At 33.9% G+C, this 19261-nt stretch overlaps 1 protein-coding gene, 2 long non-coding RNA genes and 2 other non-coding genes across 7 annotated transcripts; 3 read left to right on the top strand and 2 right to left on the bottom strand.

Moving 5' to 3' along the window:
* The first annotated feature begins 887 nt into the window (after positions 1-887).
* On the top strand, positions 888-7187 carry LOC101260913 (probable LRR receptor-like serine/threonine-protein kinase At1g63430). Its single transcript, XM_004252525.5, has 13 exons — positions 888-1522; positions 2120-2258; positions 2427-2498; positions 2589-2732; positions 2830-2979; positions 3680-3796; positions 3882-3946; positions 4177-4443; positions 5399-5604; positions 5712-5844; positions 5928-6085; positions 6356-6571; positions 6677-7187. The coding sequence occupies exons 1-13, from the start codon at positions 1420-1422 to the stop codon at positions 6920-6922; spliced, it is 2016 nt and encodes a 671-aa protein (XP_004252573.2). The 5' UTR covers positions 888-1419; the 3' UTR covers positions 6923-7187.
* Positions 7188-8947: 1760 nt separating this feature from the next.
* On the top strand, positions 8948-12911 carry LOC101244646 (uncharacterized). 3 transcript variants are annotated; one of them, XR_011213472.1, is made up of 6 exons: positions 8948-9209; positions 9352-9444; positions 9910-10043; positions 10139-10522; positions 11202-11283; positions 12396-12911. It is a non-coding gene; the product is annotated as an uncharacterized lncRNA (long non-coding RNA). The 3 variants fall into 3 exon arrangements; XR_011213471.1 differs by having other exon boundaries at positions 10131-10522; XR_011213470.1 differs by having other exon boundaries at positions 10131-10522; positions 12393-12911.
* Positions 9019-9121, top strand: LOC112939958 (U6 spliceosomal RNA). Its single transcript, XR_003244923.2, has one exon. It is a non-coding gene; the product is annotated as a U6 spliceosomal RNA (small nuclear RNA).
* A 1833-nt stretch (positions 12912-14744) lies between the features above and the next one.
* On the bottom strand, positions 14745-18593 carry LOC101244467 (uncharacterized). The gene is made up of 5 exons (XR_011213469.1): positions 18412-18593; positions 16964-17101; positions 16149-16252; positions 15897-16024; positions 14745-15408 (listed from the first exon to the last, which is right to left on the bottom strand). It is a non-coding gene; the product is annotated as an uncharacterized lncRNA (long non-coding RNA).
* LOC112939957 (U6 spliceosomal RNA) lies at positions 18439-18541 on the bottom strand. The gene has a single exon (XR_003244912.1). It is a non-coding gene; the product is annotated as a U6 spliceosomal RNA (small nuclear RNA).
* Positions 18594-19261: the final 668 nt, after the last annotated feature.

Below are 19261 nucleotides of genomic sequence, written 5' to 3'. Positions count from 1 at the left end.
TATTTGTTTTCCACCTCATTTTCATAATTTTTATAAATTGTATCTTTATTTTTTTGGAAAAAATATAATGAAATAGAGAACTTCATCTTTAATTCTATTTCAAAATTTAAATTAATTTTTATAATCAAACGCCTACTAAATATCTCGAGCTCATAGATTCATAGCCATGAAAAATGCCCTAGCCGCTATATGGTAAAAGGTGGACTTTTTATGCTCATTCTTTTTTATTTTATCACGAAATAAAAAAATAAAAAAAATATAGTACGATACATGATATTGATTTGTTTCTCCTTTAATCAAAGATTTTGATTTTGATTCATATGTATGAATCTTGCATTAAAATTTTAATTGACGATAATAATTTTTTATTAGTTTGAATGTTATTTTTACCTAAAAAACATATATTTGAAGAGCATTATCATAAATGAATTCCATTCAATGCATATTTAAATTACTCAAATTTCAATATAAATAAAAAAATAAATACAACAAAATTTAAGATCAAAAAATTTTTTTCACTTTTTTTTAGGTTGAACAAAAAAACGTGTTTGACCATACATTTATGAAACTAAACTTGAAGTTAAATATTGAAATTTTCAAGAATTTGAAAAAAATCCTTAACTCTTTTCACTCTGGATTGCTTATAAATTTTTTTATAAACAACCCCAATTTATATTTATATTTATGATCTATCGATCAGAATTATGATTAAATGATGAATACTTCTTGATCTTTAAATAAAAAGTCTCAATTTTCTATTTGTTTATATATGGAATGACCTTTGTTTTACTTTTAATATAAAATTTTTTATATCGATAACTAAATATAATACTAATATAAAATATTTTTTATTTTACGATAAAACATGACCGAGCTTGAATCAACCCAAAACAAATTGAAGTCAATTCACCACATTTCACGATCCACATACCAACCTTGTTCTTTTCCACTTCCTTTTCCCCGCCGCTCTCTCTCTCTGTACATTTTTTTCACTTTGAATCTGCATTTGCACTTAAATTTCTCTTTTTTTACTCCCATTTTCTTCCATTTCCTCTATAAGAAAAATCTTTATCAATTCTTCTAATGAACTGTCTCTGTTTTTGTCACCAAAACTCTCTTTGAACTCAAGTCTTCCTGTTTTGCTAGTACTATTTTCTAGTTATAAGTAGGTTTCTTTCAACTTCATTCTCTTAATTTGAACTTTTCCATACTTGGGGTTGTTATATTTTGTACAATCTTGGATTCATCCTCAAGCTTACTCTCATTTTTGTTACTGAAAACAAAATCAAGAACTCATTTTTCTGTTTCTTGATTGACCCATTTCTCCAACTTCTGTTGTTTTTAAGTACTTCTAATGATGGGTTCTTTCAGTTTTGGGTTTTTGTAGAAAGCATTGTTCTTTTTTGTTGTTTATGGGGAATGAGTATAACAAGAGGAGAAATGAGAAATTGGGTTTTAATTGGAGTTTTAGTGACTGTTGGGCTGGTTTTTCTGAAATGTGATGCTTTTCCAGCTAATGAAGGTATATGCTTATCAATTTCATAAACTTGTTATGTTGCTTAGATCTTGATTTGATTGGTTTGTGAAGTTTAATTTGTGTGATTTAGGACAATGTAGGGAGTTATATGATGTTGTTTTGTAAATTAGTGACGGGTATTGTAAGTGGCAGAATGGTCTTGCTTACCTGATCCATTAAGATTCAGTCGTTTGTTGTTCTGAGTAGTAGAAAGAAAAAAAAAAGTATATCACGTTTATAAATACGCGATTGAGTATTGTAAGTTGCAGAGTGATTTTGCTTTTCTGATCCAATGAGATTTAGCCAATTGTTGCTTTGAGTAGTAGAAAGAAAAACAAGTTATATGATGTTGTTTATAAATATGTGATGTGATATTGTATGTGGTAGAGTGTCCTTGTTGCCTCGATCCATTAAGATTCAACCATTTGTCGCTCTGATTCGTAGAAAGAAAAGAAAAAGTTATAAGATGTTGTTTAGTAAAGATCTTGGCTTTTTTTTGTGTTGCGATACTCTATTGATGAAATGCTAATGCAATGTAGTTGGTAGTTGATATTCATAACTGATATCAGGTTTCTTACTTGGGAGTAATTTGGTTTTGCACAGTTCATGCTCTAAATAACTTCAGGGAAGCTATATATGAAGATCCGCATCTGGTATTCTCAAATTGGAATGCCGTAGATTCAGATCCTTGTGGATGGTCTGGAATTTTTTGCTCAATGGCACAAGATCATGTCATAAAAATGTGAGAAAAGTGCCTTCTGCATATGGCGTTTTCGTTTATGTTCTATCTGTTTGTTTGACTGATTTTTCTCAATTTGATGTGACTTATTTCATTACTTTTCGGTACATGTTAGTAGCACAACTGAGCCTTTACTAATGCGTTTACAACGTCTCCTATGTAATTTTGCAGTAACATTTCTGGTGCTTCTTTGAAGGGTTTTATTTCGCCGAATTTGCATTTGATTTCTTATTTGGAAGAACTGTAAGCTACTTCCATGAAAAACTTATACATGTAACTCCGGTGCGTAAAAGAATTGGTAAAAGCTTAAAGTTATGTATTGGTGATGTGCAGGATATTGCATGGAAATGTACTGATTGGTACAATACCGAAGGAGATTGGCTTGTTGAAAAATTTAAAGGTCTTGGATTTGGGTTCTAATCAGCTCGCAGGACCAATTCCTCTCGAGCTTGGCAATTTGTCAAACATTATAAAGATGTCAGTGCAATTTGAGTGTTCGTTGTTGTATGTGTACTATCCTTTTTGACTTCCATGAAGCTTCCTTATCTCATCTAGCTTTGTTATGTCTCTGCAGAAACCTTCAATCCAATGGATTAACAGGTAAATTGCCCTCTGAGCTCGGTAAATTGATATACATTCAGGAACTTCGTCTGGACAGAAATAAGCTCAAAGGACCACTTCCTGCCAGTAATGGCTCAAATTTTACATCCAGTGCTTATGGGATGTAAGTCGAATATGGACCAGTGCTATTTCTTCAAATCTATGCGTTCTTAATCTTTGGATTTGCTGTTCTGTAGGTTTTACAGTATCACGTTGGTAGAAGATTCATTGATGCAATGCTTTATAGATGCGGTTCACTAGATTTTTCAATTTTGTACACTTTGAAGCTGCCTTTTTGTCTTTTTGAGGGAGGGGGTGGAAATCTGAAACTTGAAATCATTTTTTTAAGCCGTTAACTATACCCTTACTAAATGATTCTCTCTAAAACGTAATGTTGCCAGGACTTAAGAGCATTATAGTATCTCAATTAGCATATGATTTGCTGCAACATTGTTGGCTGCAGTTTGTCTGGACATTTACAGTCTTAAAATTGAAAGATTATGGCTAATGTTCAATCTTTCTTTCGTCTTGATTGATAGTGCTAGACTTCTGTTGACATGTATGTCTTTTGTACTTGAACTTGAGTTTAATACATTTGTTGTTCTCCTAGAAACTTCACAATTACTTAGTGTAATGAAATCTTAAAGAGTTCAACATTTATATTGAAAAGTCATCACTGACGTTTTCTGCAATATTCTGTATAGTTTTCTGGAAAAATCAGTAAAAGCCTCCTATGCTTGCTTGAACTTGTAATTGTTACATAGATCCCTTTAAGTTTTAACTCACAGTTGGTTTCTGAGTAATCATCTTTTATTTTTGCTTAGGAATGCCTCTGGTGCCAAACCTACTGGTCTTTGTCGTTTATCTCAACTGAGAGTTGCTGATTTCTCCTTCAACTTCTTCTTTGGTAGCATACCGAAGTGTCTGGATTACCTTTCAAAGTATAGTTCTTAATTCTGATCCACAAGCATTTTTTATACTCTTTATTTCAGTTTCTGAGTGCCTATTATTTTGTTCTTTCTGTAGAACTAGCTTTCAAGGAAATTGCCTTCAAGCAAAAGATCCCAGGCAGCGTTCTACTGCTTTATGTGGTATGTGTAATCTGCTAGACAACTCTTACACTTCAGCGGAATCACTAAACAAGCCTTTGAATCTTTTATGCATACATAAGTGTGCAAAAATGCCAGCTGGTCATGCGTACTTTAGATTCTATATCCTAAAGGGGCTTCTGCAAATAAGTTTGCCCATTTCACTAACAGTCGCAGTTGAACAGATCAACTTTGAAATAATTGAATTGATTGTTGTAACTTTTGCATTATAGGAGGCACTCCACCTGCCAAAAGCAATCCAGCACAGAGCAATAATAAGCACCGGACTGTTGATGGAAGAGACAAACATAAGTCTGCTTCAAAACCTACCTGGCTTTTTGTGTTAGAACTGGTAACTGGAGTTATTGCAGGTTCTCTCTTCCTTGTGGCTATTCTGGCTGCCATTCAGAAGTGTAAGAACAGATCTTCAATTATCATCCCTTGGAAGAAATCAGCAAGTATGAAAGACCATTTGAAAGACCATATGGAAGTTTATGTAGGTGAGTACCATGCAATTTCAGTTAAGAATTATTGACTTAGGAAAAATGGTTTCCTTGGAAAACATTTTCCAGAAAATAAGTGGATTTCTTACTTATTATCTTGTGTTCGGTGCATAAGTAGACAACATCACCCTAATAGGATTTGTATATAATCTAGACAAATACTATGGCAGATGGGGTAGGGGTCCTGGGTGGTGGCGATGGGGCTTACGGAGTGGGGAGTGGGGGGTGAAGATGAGGTGTGTTGAGGGTGGGGAAGACACAATTGATGTGAAATACCACTTGTGGAACTCGTTTTTACTACCTCTACTGAACACACCTTTAATTTTTTCTCATATAGGATCTGATCTTCAATTTAGTACAACTAATGTTTCTTTTACTTCAGTTATCTTTTACTATTATTGTTGTTTATAAGCAAACTAACTTGTCCTCATTCACATTTATGTCCTCCAACTTTGAGTGTGCACAAGTAGGTACCTAAACTTGTATAAAGTTGAACAAATAAACACACACGTCCTACATGACATCCTACGTGACAATTTGTATCCTACGTGGTGTCCTATGTTTATTATGCCACATTGGACTCATGTGCCTACTTGTTCAACTTTACACAAGTTTAAGTGTTTGCATGTGCACATCCAAAGTTAAATGACATAAGTGTGAAATGAGGCCAAGTTAAAGAGCACCTAATGTATTATGCCTTCTTTTCTGTGATATTTTCACAATAACTTCTTTATTCTTGTATTTTTCAAAACCTGTTTTGGAAAATATTTTTTCTTGAACCGAGGGTCTGTTGGAAACAACTTTTCTACCTCCACAAAGGTAGGTTTAATGTCTGCATACACCTCACCCTCCCCCGACCCCACTTGTGAGGTCACATAGAGTTTACAATCACAAGTTCAGAAGCATTAATTGTAATTTGAATTTCTATTGGTAACAAATGTTTATTTGTCAGATACTGAGATGCTTAAGGACGTTGTAAGATATAGCAGACAAGAACTTGAGGTAGCTTGTGAAGACTTCAGCAACATTATTGGATCCTCACCAGACAGCTTGGTCTATAAAGGAACTGTGAAAGGCGGACCTGAATTAGCTGTAATTTCCATTTGTGTCAAAGAAGAGCAGTGGAACACCTTTCTAGAGGTTTATTTTCAGAAAGAGGTGAAGCCTGTTCTCTCCTTAAAATACATGGCTACTGCTGAGCTCTGTCCGCAATAAAAATTTCATCTTTGCTGCAATGCTCTAACCTGTATGGCCTACAAACTCAGGTAGCAGAATTGGCCAGAATAAATCATGAGAACACTGCAAAACTTCTAGGTTACTGCAGAGAGAGCAGTCCCTTCACAAGGATGTTGGTGTTCGAGTATGCATCTAACGGGACTTTATATGAACACCTCCATTGTGAGTGGGAAAACTATTTTTTTACACATTTGCTTACTGTATGTTTTAGAAGCTGAAATCCAAACTCTTTGAACTTATCACAGATGGAGAAGGATGCCAACTTTCTTGGACGCGGCGAATGAAAATAGTTCTTGGCATCGCTAAAGGACTGAAATATCTCCATTCAGAACTTGATCCCCCATTCACTATATCAGAACTGAATTCAAATGCTGTGTATCTCACAGAAGATTTTTCTCCCAAGGTAAGCGAACGATTTCAGTATTACTGCTGCAAAACCAATTCGCTGTTAAACTTTCTGGTTAATCTTACTGTCAGTTATGCTCATCCATAAGACAATTTTAGTTTACTCTCCACGGTTTCTGCTCATTTTGTCTTTGAACTAGCCGAGTTTCCTTACAAACAATTTGGGCTTGCATTTTTCCATTTTTTGTTTCCTTCAAGCTCAACCTTTTGTGCCTTTTAACCCCCCTTCCATATCCTTTTCTCTCAAAGTTTAATTTATCTGGCGCAGCTTGTTGATTTTGAAAGTTGGAAAACAACATTTGCCAGATCAGAAAAGAACTCGGGTGCTATCAGTGGTGAAGGAACAATGTGTGTCCTTCCAAATTCTCTACAGAGCCGTCATCTTGACATGCAGGGTAACATCTATGCATTTGGAGTACTACTGCTTGAAATAATCAGCGGAAGACCTCCATATTGCAAAGACAAAGGGTGCTTAGTAGATTGGGTAAGCATTTTTTTCCACGTGAGAAGTTTTTGTATATGATAAAACTCTCTATGTAGAACGCAGACTCGTGCTTTATGGAATCTCAAGTTGACTTTGATATGGCAGGCCAAAGAATTCCTTGAATTGCCAGAGGTATTGCCATATGTTGTAGATCCCGAGTTGAAACATTTCAGATACGAAGACCTTAAAGTGATATCTGAAGTGGTCAATCTCTGTATCTGCCCAAATTCGAGTAGCAGGACTTCGATGAAAGATTTGTGCGCTATGCTGGAGAGTGATATAGACACATCCATAACTGCAGAGCTCAAGGCATCGTCTTTAGCATGGGCTGAGCTTGCACTCTCATCCTAACCGCCAAAGCTAACCGTATACATACATACATACATATATCATAGGTGTCTAGTACATTTTCAATCCTTTTTGTTATTTTCTTTGTAATCTCTTGATCCATTCTCCTTTCTAATATTTTGGAGTTGTGGTAAAGTTCATGCAAATTTTGCATGCTGGTTAGAAAGTATTATGTAGAGTCCAAAAGTTGCTAGTTTTGATCCTTTGTATACAAACTGGAACTACAATGACTTGAATGTTAAATAGTGAATGAAAGTCCATTTAGCAATTGTCCTTCTTCTTGGTTGTGGAAGCACAAGTTATAATGTCACTACTCAAAAAATTTCAGCTTACGAATTATATATCAAAAGACTTGAAACATTGAGAAGATTTTATATCTAAAATTTAGGATTGTTTAGAGGTGATTTTGGATTGATTGAGATTGAATCATGATTGTATATTTCATGTATAATCAACTATGTTAATTTTTTTGAGTATATCATAATAATGTATAGATAGATAAGCTATATTGTATTAGTCAAGATGGAGTAAAAGATCCCGAAGAGAATTGTGCGAAAATATAAGCACGAAGAGTCCATTGGGACACTTGGGTGTGGACATGAATATCATACCGACTGCATCAAACAATGGTTACTGGAAAAAAAAAATTGTCCCATGTGTCGAGCTTCTATTTTACCTTGACATGCAAAGATTATTTTATTATAAGATTTCATTGTATTAAACTTAATAAGACAGTTAGATATTCTGAAGTAACGCACTATATGTTTTTTCCTCTGCAATTGGACTATAACGAGGACATAAATTACCTGTTAAATAGTGCCTCTCTCTATTTATAAAAAAAATAAAAAAATTAGTTATATTCTCTAGCAGCAACTGAACTGATTGATGATCAAGAGGAGGATGTGATATTATTCGGGTATTTTAAAATAAGAATTTATCGTGTTGCTAAAGCAGTAAATAATTCGACAGAAACTAAAGAAATTTATGTCATATGTTAAGCGGAATTCGAGCACGAAGAGTCCATTAGGATTCTTGGGTGCGGACACGAATATCATACACGTCTTATCAAACAGTGATTGTTGAAGAAAAAAAATTGTCCATGTGTCGAGATTCTATTTTACCCTAAAAACATAGCATACAGAAATTGTTTTATTATAAAATTTCCCTCAAACCATCCATGGGTTCGATGATGGAGTAGCCGAAGTTACAAACTCGTGAGTTCTATGTGTTCAAAGTTAAAAATATAAAGCATGGCTTGAATCGTGGCAGATATTATCAAACCCAAGAGACAAATCCGTTAGGTTGTTGGGTCAAAGCGAATAATATATGTCATGTGCTGAGTCTTGACATTTTTACATGAGAATTGTCTAGGCAAATATGATAAAAGAGTGAATAATTAACGAGAAGTAGAACTTCTTCTACTCATAAATTTACAACAAAAATAACGCATCTCTAAAATCCTCTTTTTCATCTACAAGTCCTATTTTATAAAAAAAAAAACTGTTGAAGAATTTGCACTATGTATTATGTTACTCATGATCTTTTTAAGAGGGAGAAATATACTTTATTCATTTTCTATGTCAATTAAATGCATGATTAACGATATTCATCAAAATTATTTATCTTCTTTATAGGGATTCATATAAATAAATTTTCTTATTCATAATTTTCACTGAGAATGTTTAAAATCTAAAAAGTAAACACATAAAGAAAGTTTTATTTCAATTGTATATATATATATGACAAAAGAGTGAATAATTTAACTACATATAAATAATTTTTCGCTCAAGAGTTGATAAGTGTAATTAACCCCAAAATAATACTTATGTAACCCTCTCTACAATTATGAAATCTATTTTTTTTTCTTTTAATGATAATGAAAATTAACAAAATTGTTTATATTGAATCTATCTAAAAGAAAATGAATTTATGATAATATGGATGATTGTTGTAATAACCGTTTTAAAATAGGACTAAATATTTGTTTTTTGAAACTTAAGGACCCAAAAAACCATATACCCTTCTTTTACGTTTCTCCCACATCGAGTTCAGAGAGACGTTTGCAGGAGAATAAGAAATGAAGCGAAGCAATGGGGTTCGTCCCTTCGGGGACATCCGATAAAATTGGAACGATACAGAGAAGATTAGCATGGCCCCTGCGCAAGGATGACACGCACAAATCGAGAAATGGTCCAAATTTTTTTGCCGGCCGTCGGCGCTGGTGCTCCGGTCAGTCTGTATTTTTTTTGCCGGCCGTCGGCGGCGCGTAATCTATTCGGAGATTCAATAAGTACATAGTGATTCTGTTTTACTTCCTCGGTTTAGATTTAATTTGCATCTGTAGTTTTATCAGAATCCCCAAAATCACGTTTTTGCTAATTAGGTTTAGCTATGTGATTGAATAAGTTTTATTTTTGGTAATTCTCTTGTAGTTGGTTACAATCACAATCATTTTGGTTTAGATGTTGAATCGAGCACCGGTCCGAACAAATAACACAGCCTTCATTGCTATGATTGCTGATGAGGTGATTCATTATTTAATCTTTCATTAATAATCAATATGCTTCACTATGTATCTTTACAATTTGAATCTGTTACCTAAAAGTAGTGACCTAGGTCAGGATTAGGTTAAAAGGTTAGTAGGCAAACAGAGTGTTGTCACACTTCCTTTCCTTTTCTTCTATGTCTATTAGTATTAGTTGATTTCATTTTCATTTGTATCTTGCTGGTTTGCCTGTCATATTTTCTTGCTACCACACTTCAATGTATGTTTTCTTTTCTGTCGAAACGAGGGTCTATCGTAATCAACCTCTCTATCCCACAAAGGTAAGGATAAGGTCTTGTAAATCCCGTACCCTCTCAGACCTCACTTGTGGGATTATATTGGGTATGTTGTTGTTGAAAAGGATTCGTTGTAGTAAATGATGGTGTGTAAAATTGGATTGAATATGTTCTTAAATCTATTGCTGATTCCTTTTTTTTCTTGGTAGGTAAAATATTTCATTACCAAATGAACATTACAGATCAGTAACACAAGCAAACTGGACAGCTCCCAGTTTTGCAGCAACTTTCAATCTCTACTATCTTTACAATCAGTTCCTTGCTACAATATCACTATCACAGGGTAGAAATTCAGAGTTTACAATACATAGCTTAGTCTTGGTTTTGTTCTTCCTCTTATATGTACCTCTTGAACAACCTGTTTTGCCAGCATTGCAGGGGTTCTTGTTATCTTTCGGAAAATTCGTTGGTTCCTCTCCTGCCAAATAAGATAAGCACTTGCAGCCAGTGCCATCCTATATACCTCAGCTCTTGCTTGCTTGCTTTTGCGTTAGGCATTTACTCGAGTTATTTCCTATTCCCATCCTCGAGCCCCTCCCTATGGATACTTTGCCAACAGAGTACCTTCTGCCACACCTGAGATGAGAACAGACACCGAAAGAATATACAATTATGGCTCTCATCTTCAGTTCCGCATACGCCACAGTGAACATCTTCTGCACAGCCCGATGTTGTAATTTCCTCTAAGAGCTTTATATAGTTGTTTTATAGAAAATTTATCGATCTGGTTGGCATACTCCTCATTCCAGCCAATAACTTCTAGTTCTTTGTGTATTTGGAGTATTTTCCTCTCCATCCATGAAGCTTGAGGTGCTAGAACATCCCATAAGGTTCCTTGTTTCCCATAGTACATATGAACCCATTTCACCCATAGTCTATCTTTTTTAGTACTCAAACTCCTTTGTAACTTGTTTATTGCAGCCTTATTCCATGTTTGGATATCCAGTAAATTGAGTCCGCCTGCAGTTTTAGAACTACATAGTTGCTCCCATGCTATAAATGCCTTCCTGGATGCATCTACCCTCCTGTCCATAGAGATGTCCTACATAATATTTCAATAAATTTGCTTACTGCTGATTGTAACAAACTACAAAGTGGAAATAGTAGGTATCAAGTATACTGGTAGTGTTATGGCCCCTTATCAACACGTCATGTTCTTTTATCATATTTCAATTACAGGGAAGTTGGAATTTTATATTCATATTCTCATTAGCGTACTTAGCGAACTTGATATGATTGTCGATTCAAGTATGTTTTCAACTTTTTGTTCTCTCTAATGTTGAGATTTCGTAGCTGAAAAAATTATGGAAGAAAGAAAATTGAGGTTGCTTGATTAGGGTTGTTAAGTCCTTGTGAGGTGATGGAGATTTTACATTTTGTATCACTCTAATTTGTTTTTTTAAGAATGATGTAATGTATATTTCTGTTTCTTATGGTTTAGATATATCAGTGAAGCAGATTGGAGATGCTTTTATGAATTCACCACAAGAGAGGACATTGCTATACCGTTAATCAGCCAATATGTGAGTTTTTATTCTATTTTGCCTCTTGTTTATGGCAGCAGCCGTAACATCATTTCAACTGCTGGTTTTAACTTTTACATGGAGAATGTAGAATAATTAGCATGTTAGTGCTGATTGGAGGTAAGACAGTGTAGCTATGAACATGTGGAGTTGCTCATCACAGGGAAAAATTTTAACTGTCCTAGACCCAAAGGTAGCTTGACGTGAGAAACCTGATTGAGAAGCGGAAAATAAATTAATCAGAGTTTGAAATAGGAAGCTAGGTGTCTTAAAAAAAACTTTCATGTGACAGTTCCACCACTTGCCTGGTTTACTTGTATTTCTAAGTCAACCTTGAATGGTGTGTGGCCCTCGAAGGGGGAGCCTTGGAGCAACAATAAAGCTGTCTCGGTATGACCATGGGTTCGAGCTGTTTAGAGTAGTTATTTTAAGAAACAAAAGCCATAACATGAACAATATCAAATTATAATGCAACACTTACTTTTCCAGCATTGTTTGAAAAGCCATTGAAGAATTCTTGGTGACATTACTATCATTTTTCTTTTATATATATATATATATATATATTTTTTATTTTATTTTTTTTTTACTAACAATTTAAATATCCTCTATTTACAATAAAAATAATATATTAGTGGGAAACTAATTATGTTCCCTTTACTTCTCTTTACCTTCCCATTCCTAAAGAAACAAGGAGAAATAACAAAATAGGAAACTTTTTGTTTCCGCCTTAAGTTTCCAAAACAAAGCAAAAATAGGAAATTAAATCCTTAAATAGTAGGAGAAGTAAATAAAATAGGAAATAAAACCCTTAAATTGTAGGAGAAGTAAATAATTAAGTTTCCAGAAAACAAACTAGGAATATCCATCTCTATATATACTCTGTTCTTCACCCTCATACTCTATTCCTTTCAAAAATAAAATAAAATTCGTAGTTAGAAAATCTGGTGTTGAACAATGAGTAACTCGCAACGTAGAGTTGGAAATAGGAGTAGGCCATTCCCCTATGATCGTTCTTCCATTAGAAGACAACGCGATCATCCCCTCGTTTCTGAATTACAAGTTACAATTACTCCACACAGTCGCGAAATTACAATTGTTTATGTCAGTAGTCGTGATTTAGTGGAAAGGGCCGTAAGGGAGCAGTATGCAGACTATTTCAATGGCGGATTATCACAAAATTCTTCAGATGATTTTCAACTCGTAAGTGAACTACTGTCTGATGATGAACTACTGTTTGTTGATCAAGAGGCTAATACGGAGGAGAAAGAGGACGATGCTATATTATTGAGCTATTTTAAAGCAAGAATTCATCGTCTTGCTGATGGTGTAAATAATCCCACTGAAACTGAAGAAATTTGTGCCATATGTCAAGCAGGATTTGAGCATGAAGAGTCCATTGGGACACTTGGGTGTGGACACGAATATCATACAAGTTGCATCAAACAATGGTTGTCGAGGAAAAAAAATTGTCCCGTGTGTCGAGCTTCTGTTTTGCCCCAAAATACATAAGCATAGAGAGATCTGTTTTATTATGAAATTCTGTCGAATTGATCTCAAGTTATGGATGTAACGTACTATACATTTTTTTTATATATATACAAGAATAATTTGTTTCATATCCTAAATATTGTTAAGAGACCATGAATTATCAAATCATCTATATTGATGCTTGTATAAAGTTTGTCAATTAGTTTATTTCTTATAAAATATTTCCAAATTCTCCACACAGAATGATGTAAAAGAGAACATGTCAGTGGTTTGATCTCCATGCACAATTGGACAATATAAATGCCTCTAAGTACACTCTCTTCCAAGATTTTCTTAATTGTTACACGGTAACGCGCGTTTTTAGACTCGGTGATGTTGTATACAAGGTACAAACTCGTGAGTTCTATGTGCTCAAAGTTAAAAATACAAATCATAGGCTTGGGTCGTGTGGCTGACATATATTGTCGCGTTCAAGAGATAGATCCGTTAGGTTGTTGAGTTAAAGCCGATGATACATGTCATTAACTTGAGTCATAACATCTTCACAGTACTATATGAGAATTGTCTAGGTAAATGTGATTAAAGAATTAGTAATTAATCAGAAGTAAAACTTTTGCTACTCATAAATTTATAAATAAAAATGACCTATCTCTAAAATCTCATCCTTTTCATTTACAAGTTCTATTTTACAATGACAAAAAAAAAATTATTGAAGAATTTGCACTATATATGATGTAACTCATCATGATCTTCTTAAGTGGGAGAAATACAAGTTATTTATTTTCTCTGTCAATTAAATGTGTGACTTAAAGATATTCAACAAAATTATTTATCTTTTTATAGAGTTTCATAATAAATAAATTTACTCATTTATAATTTTCATTAAAAAAGTTTAAAATCTAATGAAATAAACGTATGAAGGAAAGTCCACATTAATTATATATACGTAAAAATAATAATTTAACTACATATAGATAATTATTCGCAAAGAAGGTTCGAATGTGTATATATTGTTTACTAATAATTTAAATACCCTCTATTTACAAAAAAAAAAAAAAAAAAAAAGTTAGTGGGAAATTAATTATGTTCCCTCTATTTCTCTTTACCTTAAATCCTATTTCTAAAAGAAACTAAGAGAAATAAATAAAATACAAAGGAAATTTTTTTTCCCGCCGGAAGGAGTAAATAATTCGTCGACAGAAACTAAAGAGATTTGTGTCAAATGTCAAGCGGAATTTGAGCATGAAGAGTCCATTGGGACACTTGGGTTTGTGGGAACGAATACCATACAGGTTGCATCAAAACAATGATTGTTGAGAAAACAAATTGTCCCATGTGTCGAGCTTCTGTTTTGCCCAGCAATACATAGAGTATAGAAATTATTTTATTAAGAAATCCCGTTGTATTGAAGTTGTTGATGTAACACACTATACATCTTTGATATATACAAAGAACAATTTGTTTATGTAGACACTAGTAATGTGATATATTGATGCTTGTATCTCGATTAGTTTATTTTCGATTGATTGTCCTATATTTAGTTTATGTAGTCAGTAATATTTATCGTAACAACTAAATTTCATCCCTAACTGATTAGTATTAGATGTATAGATTCTTTAGCATCCATTTGTGTTGCCTTTATGAGGTTGTTAATATTTGGGCATTTTGTGTCATACTTGTTACCTTGCATCGACACAAGTATCAAAATAACATTTCAAACAACATGAGGAGTTAATGCAACAATATATTAAATAACTATGTTCCCCGAAAATTAGATATTTAGGTAACTAAATTTTGAAATGTCACGATCCAAGCTCATGACATATGTTGTCCGCTTGGACCAAACAATCTAATGGTTTTGTCTCTTGAGATAATATATGTGACGACAGACGACTTAAGCCCATGGTTCGTATTGTTAGTTGCATAAACTAAATGTCAATGATAAGGTAATTCGTGGTGTCTTAACAATATTTAGGATAGGAAACAAATTGTTATTGTATTTATAAAAAAATATTTAGTGCGTTACATCCACTACTTGAGAATAACTAACTGTCTTACTACGTTTAATACAACGAAATTTTATAATAATAAAACAATCTCTATATGCTATGCTTTAAGGGCAAAACAGAAGTTCGACACATGGGACAATCTTTCTTCCTCATCAACCATTGTTTGATGCAACCTGTATGATATTCATGTCCGCACCCAAGTGTCCCAATGGACTCTTCATGCTCAAATTCCGCTTGACATATGGCACAAGTTTCTGTGGGATTGTTTACACCATCAGCAGCACGAAAAATTCTTGTTTTAAAACACCCCAATAATATAGCATCGTCCTCTTTCTCCTTCGTAGAAGCCTCTTGATCATCAAACAATTCACTCTCTCCATCATCAAACAGAAGTTCATCATCAAAATCATCTGAAAAATTTGGTGACGATCCGCCATTGATATAGTCTGGTACATGCTGCTGCCTTAATGCCCTTTCCACTAAATCACGACTACTGACGTTAATAATTGTAATTTCGTCACTGTGTGAAGTAATTGTGGCTTGTAATCCCAAAACGAAGGGATGATCATATCGTCTTCTTCTGTAAGAACGATCATAGGGGGATCGCCTACTTCTACTTCCAATCCTACGCGAATTCACAAACATAAATTGAGAGCTACTCATTGTTCTAAGCTAGATTCCCTAACTATGATTTTTTTCTTTTTTTTGAAGAAACAGAGTATGAAGGTGAAGAACAGAGTATATATAGAGTTTGGTATTCATATTTCTTTTATGGAAACTTATTTGTTTCCTATTTTATTTATTTCTCCTACCATTTAAGGATTTAATTTCCTATTATGTTTAGGAACCTTTTTTTTTTTTCTGTTTTGGAAACTTGCGGAAACAAAAAGTTTCCTACTATTTTATTAATTTCTCCTACTTTCTATTGGAATAGGATTTAATTTAAGGTAAAGAGAAGTAGAGAGAACATAATTGATCTCTAATTAATTATTTTTTTCTAAATAGAGGCTATTTAAATTATTAGTTAAAAAAAATTGGAGCATATAGTAATGTCACCAAGAATTCTTCAATGACGTTTCCAAGAATGCCGAAAGGAAAGCGGAAAAAACTTACCTGCACTGGGTGTTTACACCAAGTCAACGCAATCTCCATTAGTATGTAGTGCATACACGTTCTCCAATTGCTCAACCAACACAGAAGAAATGGTCAAGCCAAAACAGCACACCAAGCCTTGACACCCTCTAAATCAAAAAACAACAAGTGTAAATGTGTCGTTGGTATCTAACATGTTGTCAATAAGTCATTGAAGTCGATACAACCGTTATGTTCCTTCCTCTCATTCTTACAGCAAATGTAGCCACGTACCACCTATTCTAATCGCTCCATCCCTTGTTACTGGTATCACTTCATCGATAGAGACGTCAACACCAGCATCCTTTTTCACTGTCCAACGAGTATTCTCTCTGCCACTAAGATCAAAACAATCCTTACAATCATCAAAGTCTGTGATCAAATAATCATAAGTTTTACAAGTATATGCAGTCCATACAACAGAAAAAATCTGATGGTGCTTTGCATAAGCTCTCAGGATAAGGCTCAACATATTCTTGTGGAGAAGCTACATGACATCTATGTCGACGAAGTGGCCCCTACCTTCAAGTAGCAACTTCTAGGCTAAAAGTTCATCATCGGGACAAGAACTGTTAACATTTTATGGCATGTTACGATCAAGAAACTCAAAACAGGGTACATGGATGTAAAATTGGAGGCATGATTTTGTCAGAATCGATGTTTTTTTGTTGAACCAAGTGTTTCTTATGAATAATAGTATATTGTCCAATTACGAATGGAGATCAAACCACTGATAGGGAACATGTTTCTGGCTATCCCCCATTGATTTTGGCATTGTACAGGAAAAGCAAAAGAAAAACGAAATCCCCATTGCAACCTCTGGCTATCCCCCCATTCCCTGCCTTATCATATATCATAGCTCTCATCGGTATTAATCTTGACAGTTCTCAGATTCGGCATTGTCCAAAGGACCATCCTGCTAATGGTATTTGGCCTGAGTCTCACTACAATGTCACAAATTTGGACCCATGGATAGTCTATTTTAAAGCAAATCCTTAACCACTTTGCTATATTAAGTGTTTCACAAATTCAAAGCTATGGCGTCATACCTCCAATAAGCACTAACATGCTAATTTATTCGACATTCTCCATGTCAAAGTTAAAAGCAGCAGTTGAAATGATGTACGGATTCTGCCATATTGCCCAATGTCCTCCCTTGAGATGAATTCTTTAAAAGCATCTTCAATCTGCTTCACCATTACTTATAAACCATAAGAAATGGAAATATATATATATACATTACATTCTTTCTAAAAAAAATAGAGTGATAAAACAAGCAACCTCGATTTTCTTTCATTCATAAGTTCTTCAGCTATTAAATCACAATAATAAGTTGAAAACATACTTGAATCGACAACAAGATAGTTAGTTTCCCTCATCGAATCAACATTACCAACTCCTGCTAGTAAAAAAATTCCTGTGATTGTATCCTACATTAACAATTTCTAAGTACGCTAATCAGCTGAAAACAACATGAATTTAAAATTCCAATTTCCCTGCAATTGGAATAAGATAAAAAGAATTGACTTGTCGATAAGGGTCCATTACACAACCAGTATACTTGATGTCTACTTATTTCCACTTTGGAGTTTGTTTGAATCACAAATTAGATTTAAGAACATATTCTATCTCATAACACTATCAGTTTCATACACCATCATTTACATCAACGAATCCATTCAACAACAACAACATACTCGCTGTAATCCCACAAGTGAGTTCCGGTGAGGGTAGGATGTAGACCTTAACTTTGTAGTGTAGAGAAGTTATTTTCGATAGACCCATGGCTCGACAAGAAAAGAAAAGGACTCGAAGCATGGTAGCAAGAAATATGACAGCAAAACAACAAGATTCAAACAAAATGAAACAACGGAAAGTAATAACCATAGAAGAAAATATAACAAAGTGCAAGAATACTCTTACTAACCTTCTAACCTAATCCTGACCTCCACGCATTTTAGGTAACAAATTCAAATTGTAAAGATAGATATAAAAGCATATTGGTAATTAGTGAAAGGTTATATAGTGAATCATAGCAGTGAAGGCTGAGTTATTTGTTCTGATAGAAGCTGTATTAGCCATCTAAACTGAAATTACTGTAATTGTAACCAACAATTACAACAAAATAGTAAGTCAATCAAACGGCTTAACCTAATTAGCAAAAACATGAATTTGGGGATTCTGATCAAACTTCAGATGCAAATTAATTGGGGAAGTAAAACAGAATCAGAATGTACTGATAAAACTACAGATCCAAATTAAGTCTAAACCAAGGAAGTAAAACAGAATCACAATATATTAATTGAACTAGGTTTTTTTTACGAGAGGAGCCATGGAAATCAAATGTTGATAATATACTAATTGAATCCAGAAGAAACAGAAAATAAAACTGACTGAAAGACTCCAAATAGCTTACGCGCCGCCGACGGCCGGTAAAAAAAATACAGACTGACCGGAGCACCAGCGCCGACGGCCGGCAAAAAAAATACAGACTGACCGGAGCACCAGCGCCGACGGCCGGCAAAAAAATTTGGACCATTTCTCGATTTGTGCGTGTCATCCTTGCGCAGGGGCCATGCTAATCTTCTCTGTATCGTTCCAATTTTATCGGATGTCCCCGAAGGGACGAACCCCATTGCTTCGCTACATTTCTTATCCTTCTGCAAACTTCTCTCTGAGCTCGATGTGGGAGAAACGTAAAGGAAGAGTATATGTCGTTTTGGGTCCTTAAGTTTCAAAAAACAAATACTTTTAGTCCTATTTTACAACATTTATTTCAAAATAACCCATATTCTCATAAATTCAGTTTTTAAATACTCAATACTGGTAATTTTTGTAATTATGAAAAGCTAAAAAAAAAAAAATAGATTTCATGATCGTAGAGAGGGTTACAAAAGTATTATTTTTGGGTTAATTACATCAAATATATTTACGAACTCCTTATACTAAAGAATCACTCTTGAGCGAAATAATTATTTATATATTGTTAAATCATTATTTTTATGTATATACAGTTGATGTAAAACTTTCTTCATATGTTTGCATTTTTAGATATTAAACCTCCTTAATGAAAATTATAAATAAGAAAATTTATTCATATGAAACTCTCTAAAGAAGATAAATAATTTTGATGAATATAGTTAGTCACACATTTAATTAACTTAGAAAATAAATAAAGTGTATTTCTCGGGCTTAAGAAGATCATGAGTTACATCATATATAGTGCAAATTCTTCAACAACTTTTATATGTATACAAAATAGGATTTGTAGATGAAAAAGAGGAAATTTCAGAGATAGGTTATTTTTGTTGTAAATTTATGAGTAGCAAAAGTTCTACTTCTCGTTA

The sequence above is a fragment of the Solanum lycopersicum genome, chromosome 12 (genome assembly GCF_036512215.1).
Source record: "Solanum lycopersicum chromosome 12, SLM_r2.1".
NCBI classification, from domain to species: Eukaryota; Viridiplantae; Streptophyta; class Magnoliopsida; order Solanales; family Solanaceae; genus Solanum; species Solanum lycopersicum.
This window is presented reverse-complemented; position numbering and strand designations above follow the sequence as displayed.

Coding starts and splice junctions, on each gene's coding strand:
- LOC101260913 (XM_004252525.5), top strand. CDS start 1,420: ATGAGTATAACAAGAGGAGAAATGAGAAATTGGGTTTTAATTGGAGTT. Junction 1,523..2,119: donor TGCTTTTCCAGCTAATGAAG/GTATATGCTTAT, acceptor GGTTTTGCACAG/TTCATGCTCTAAATAACTTC. Junction 2,499..2,588: donor ATTTCTTATTTGGAAGAACT/GTAAGCTACTTC, acceptor GGTGATGTGCAG/GATATTGCATGGAAATGTAC.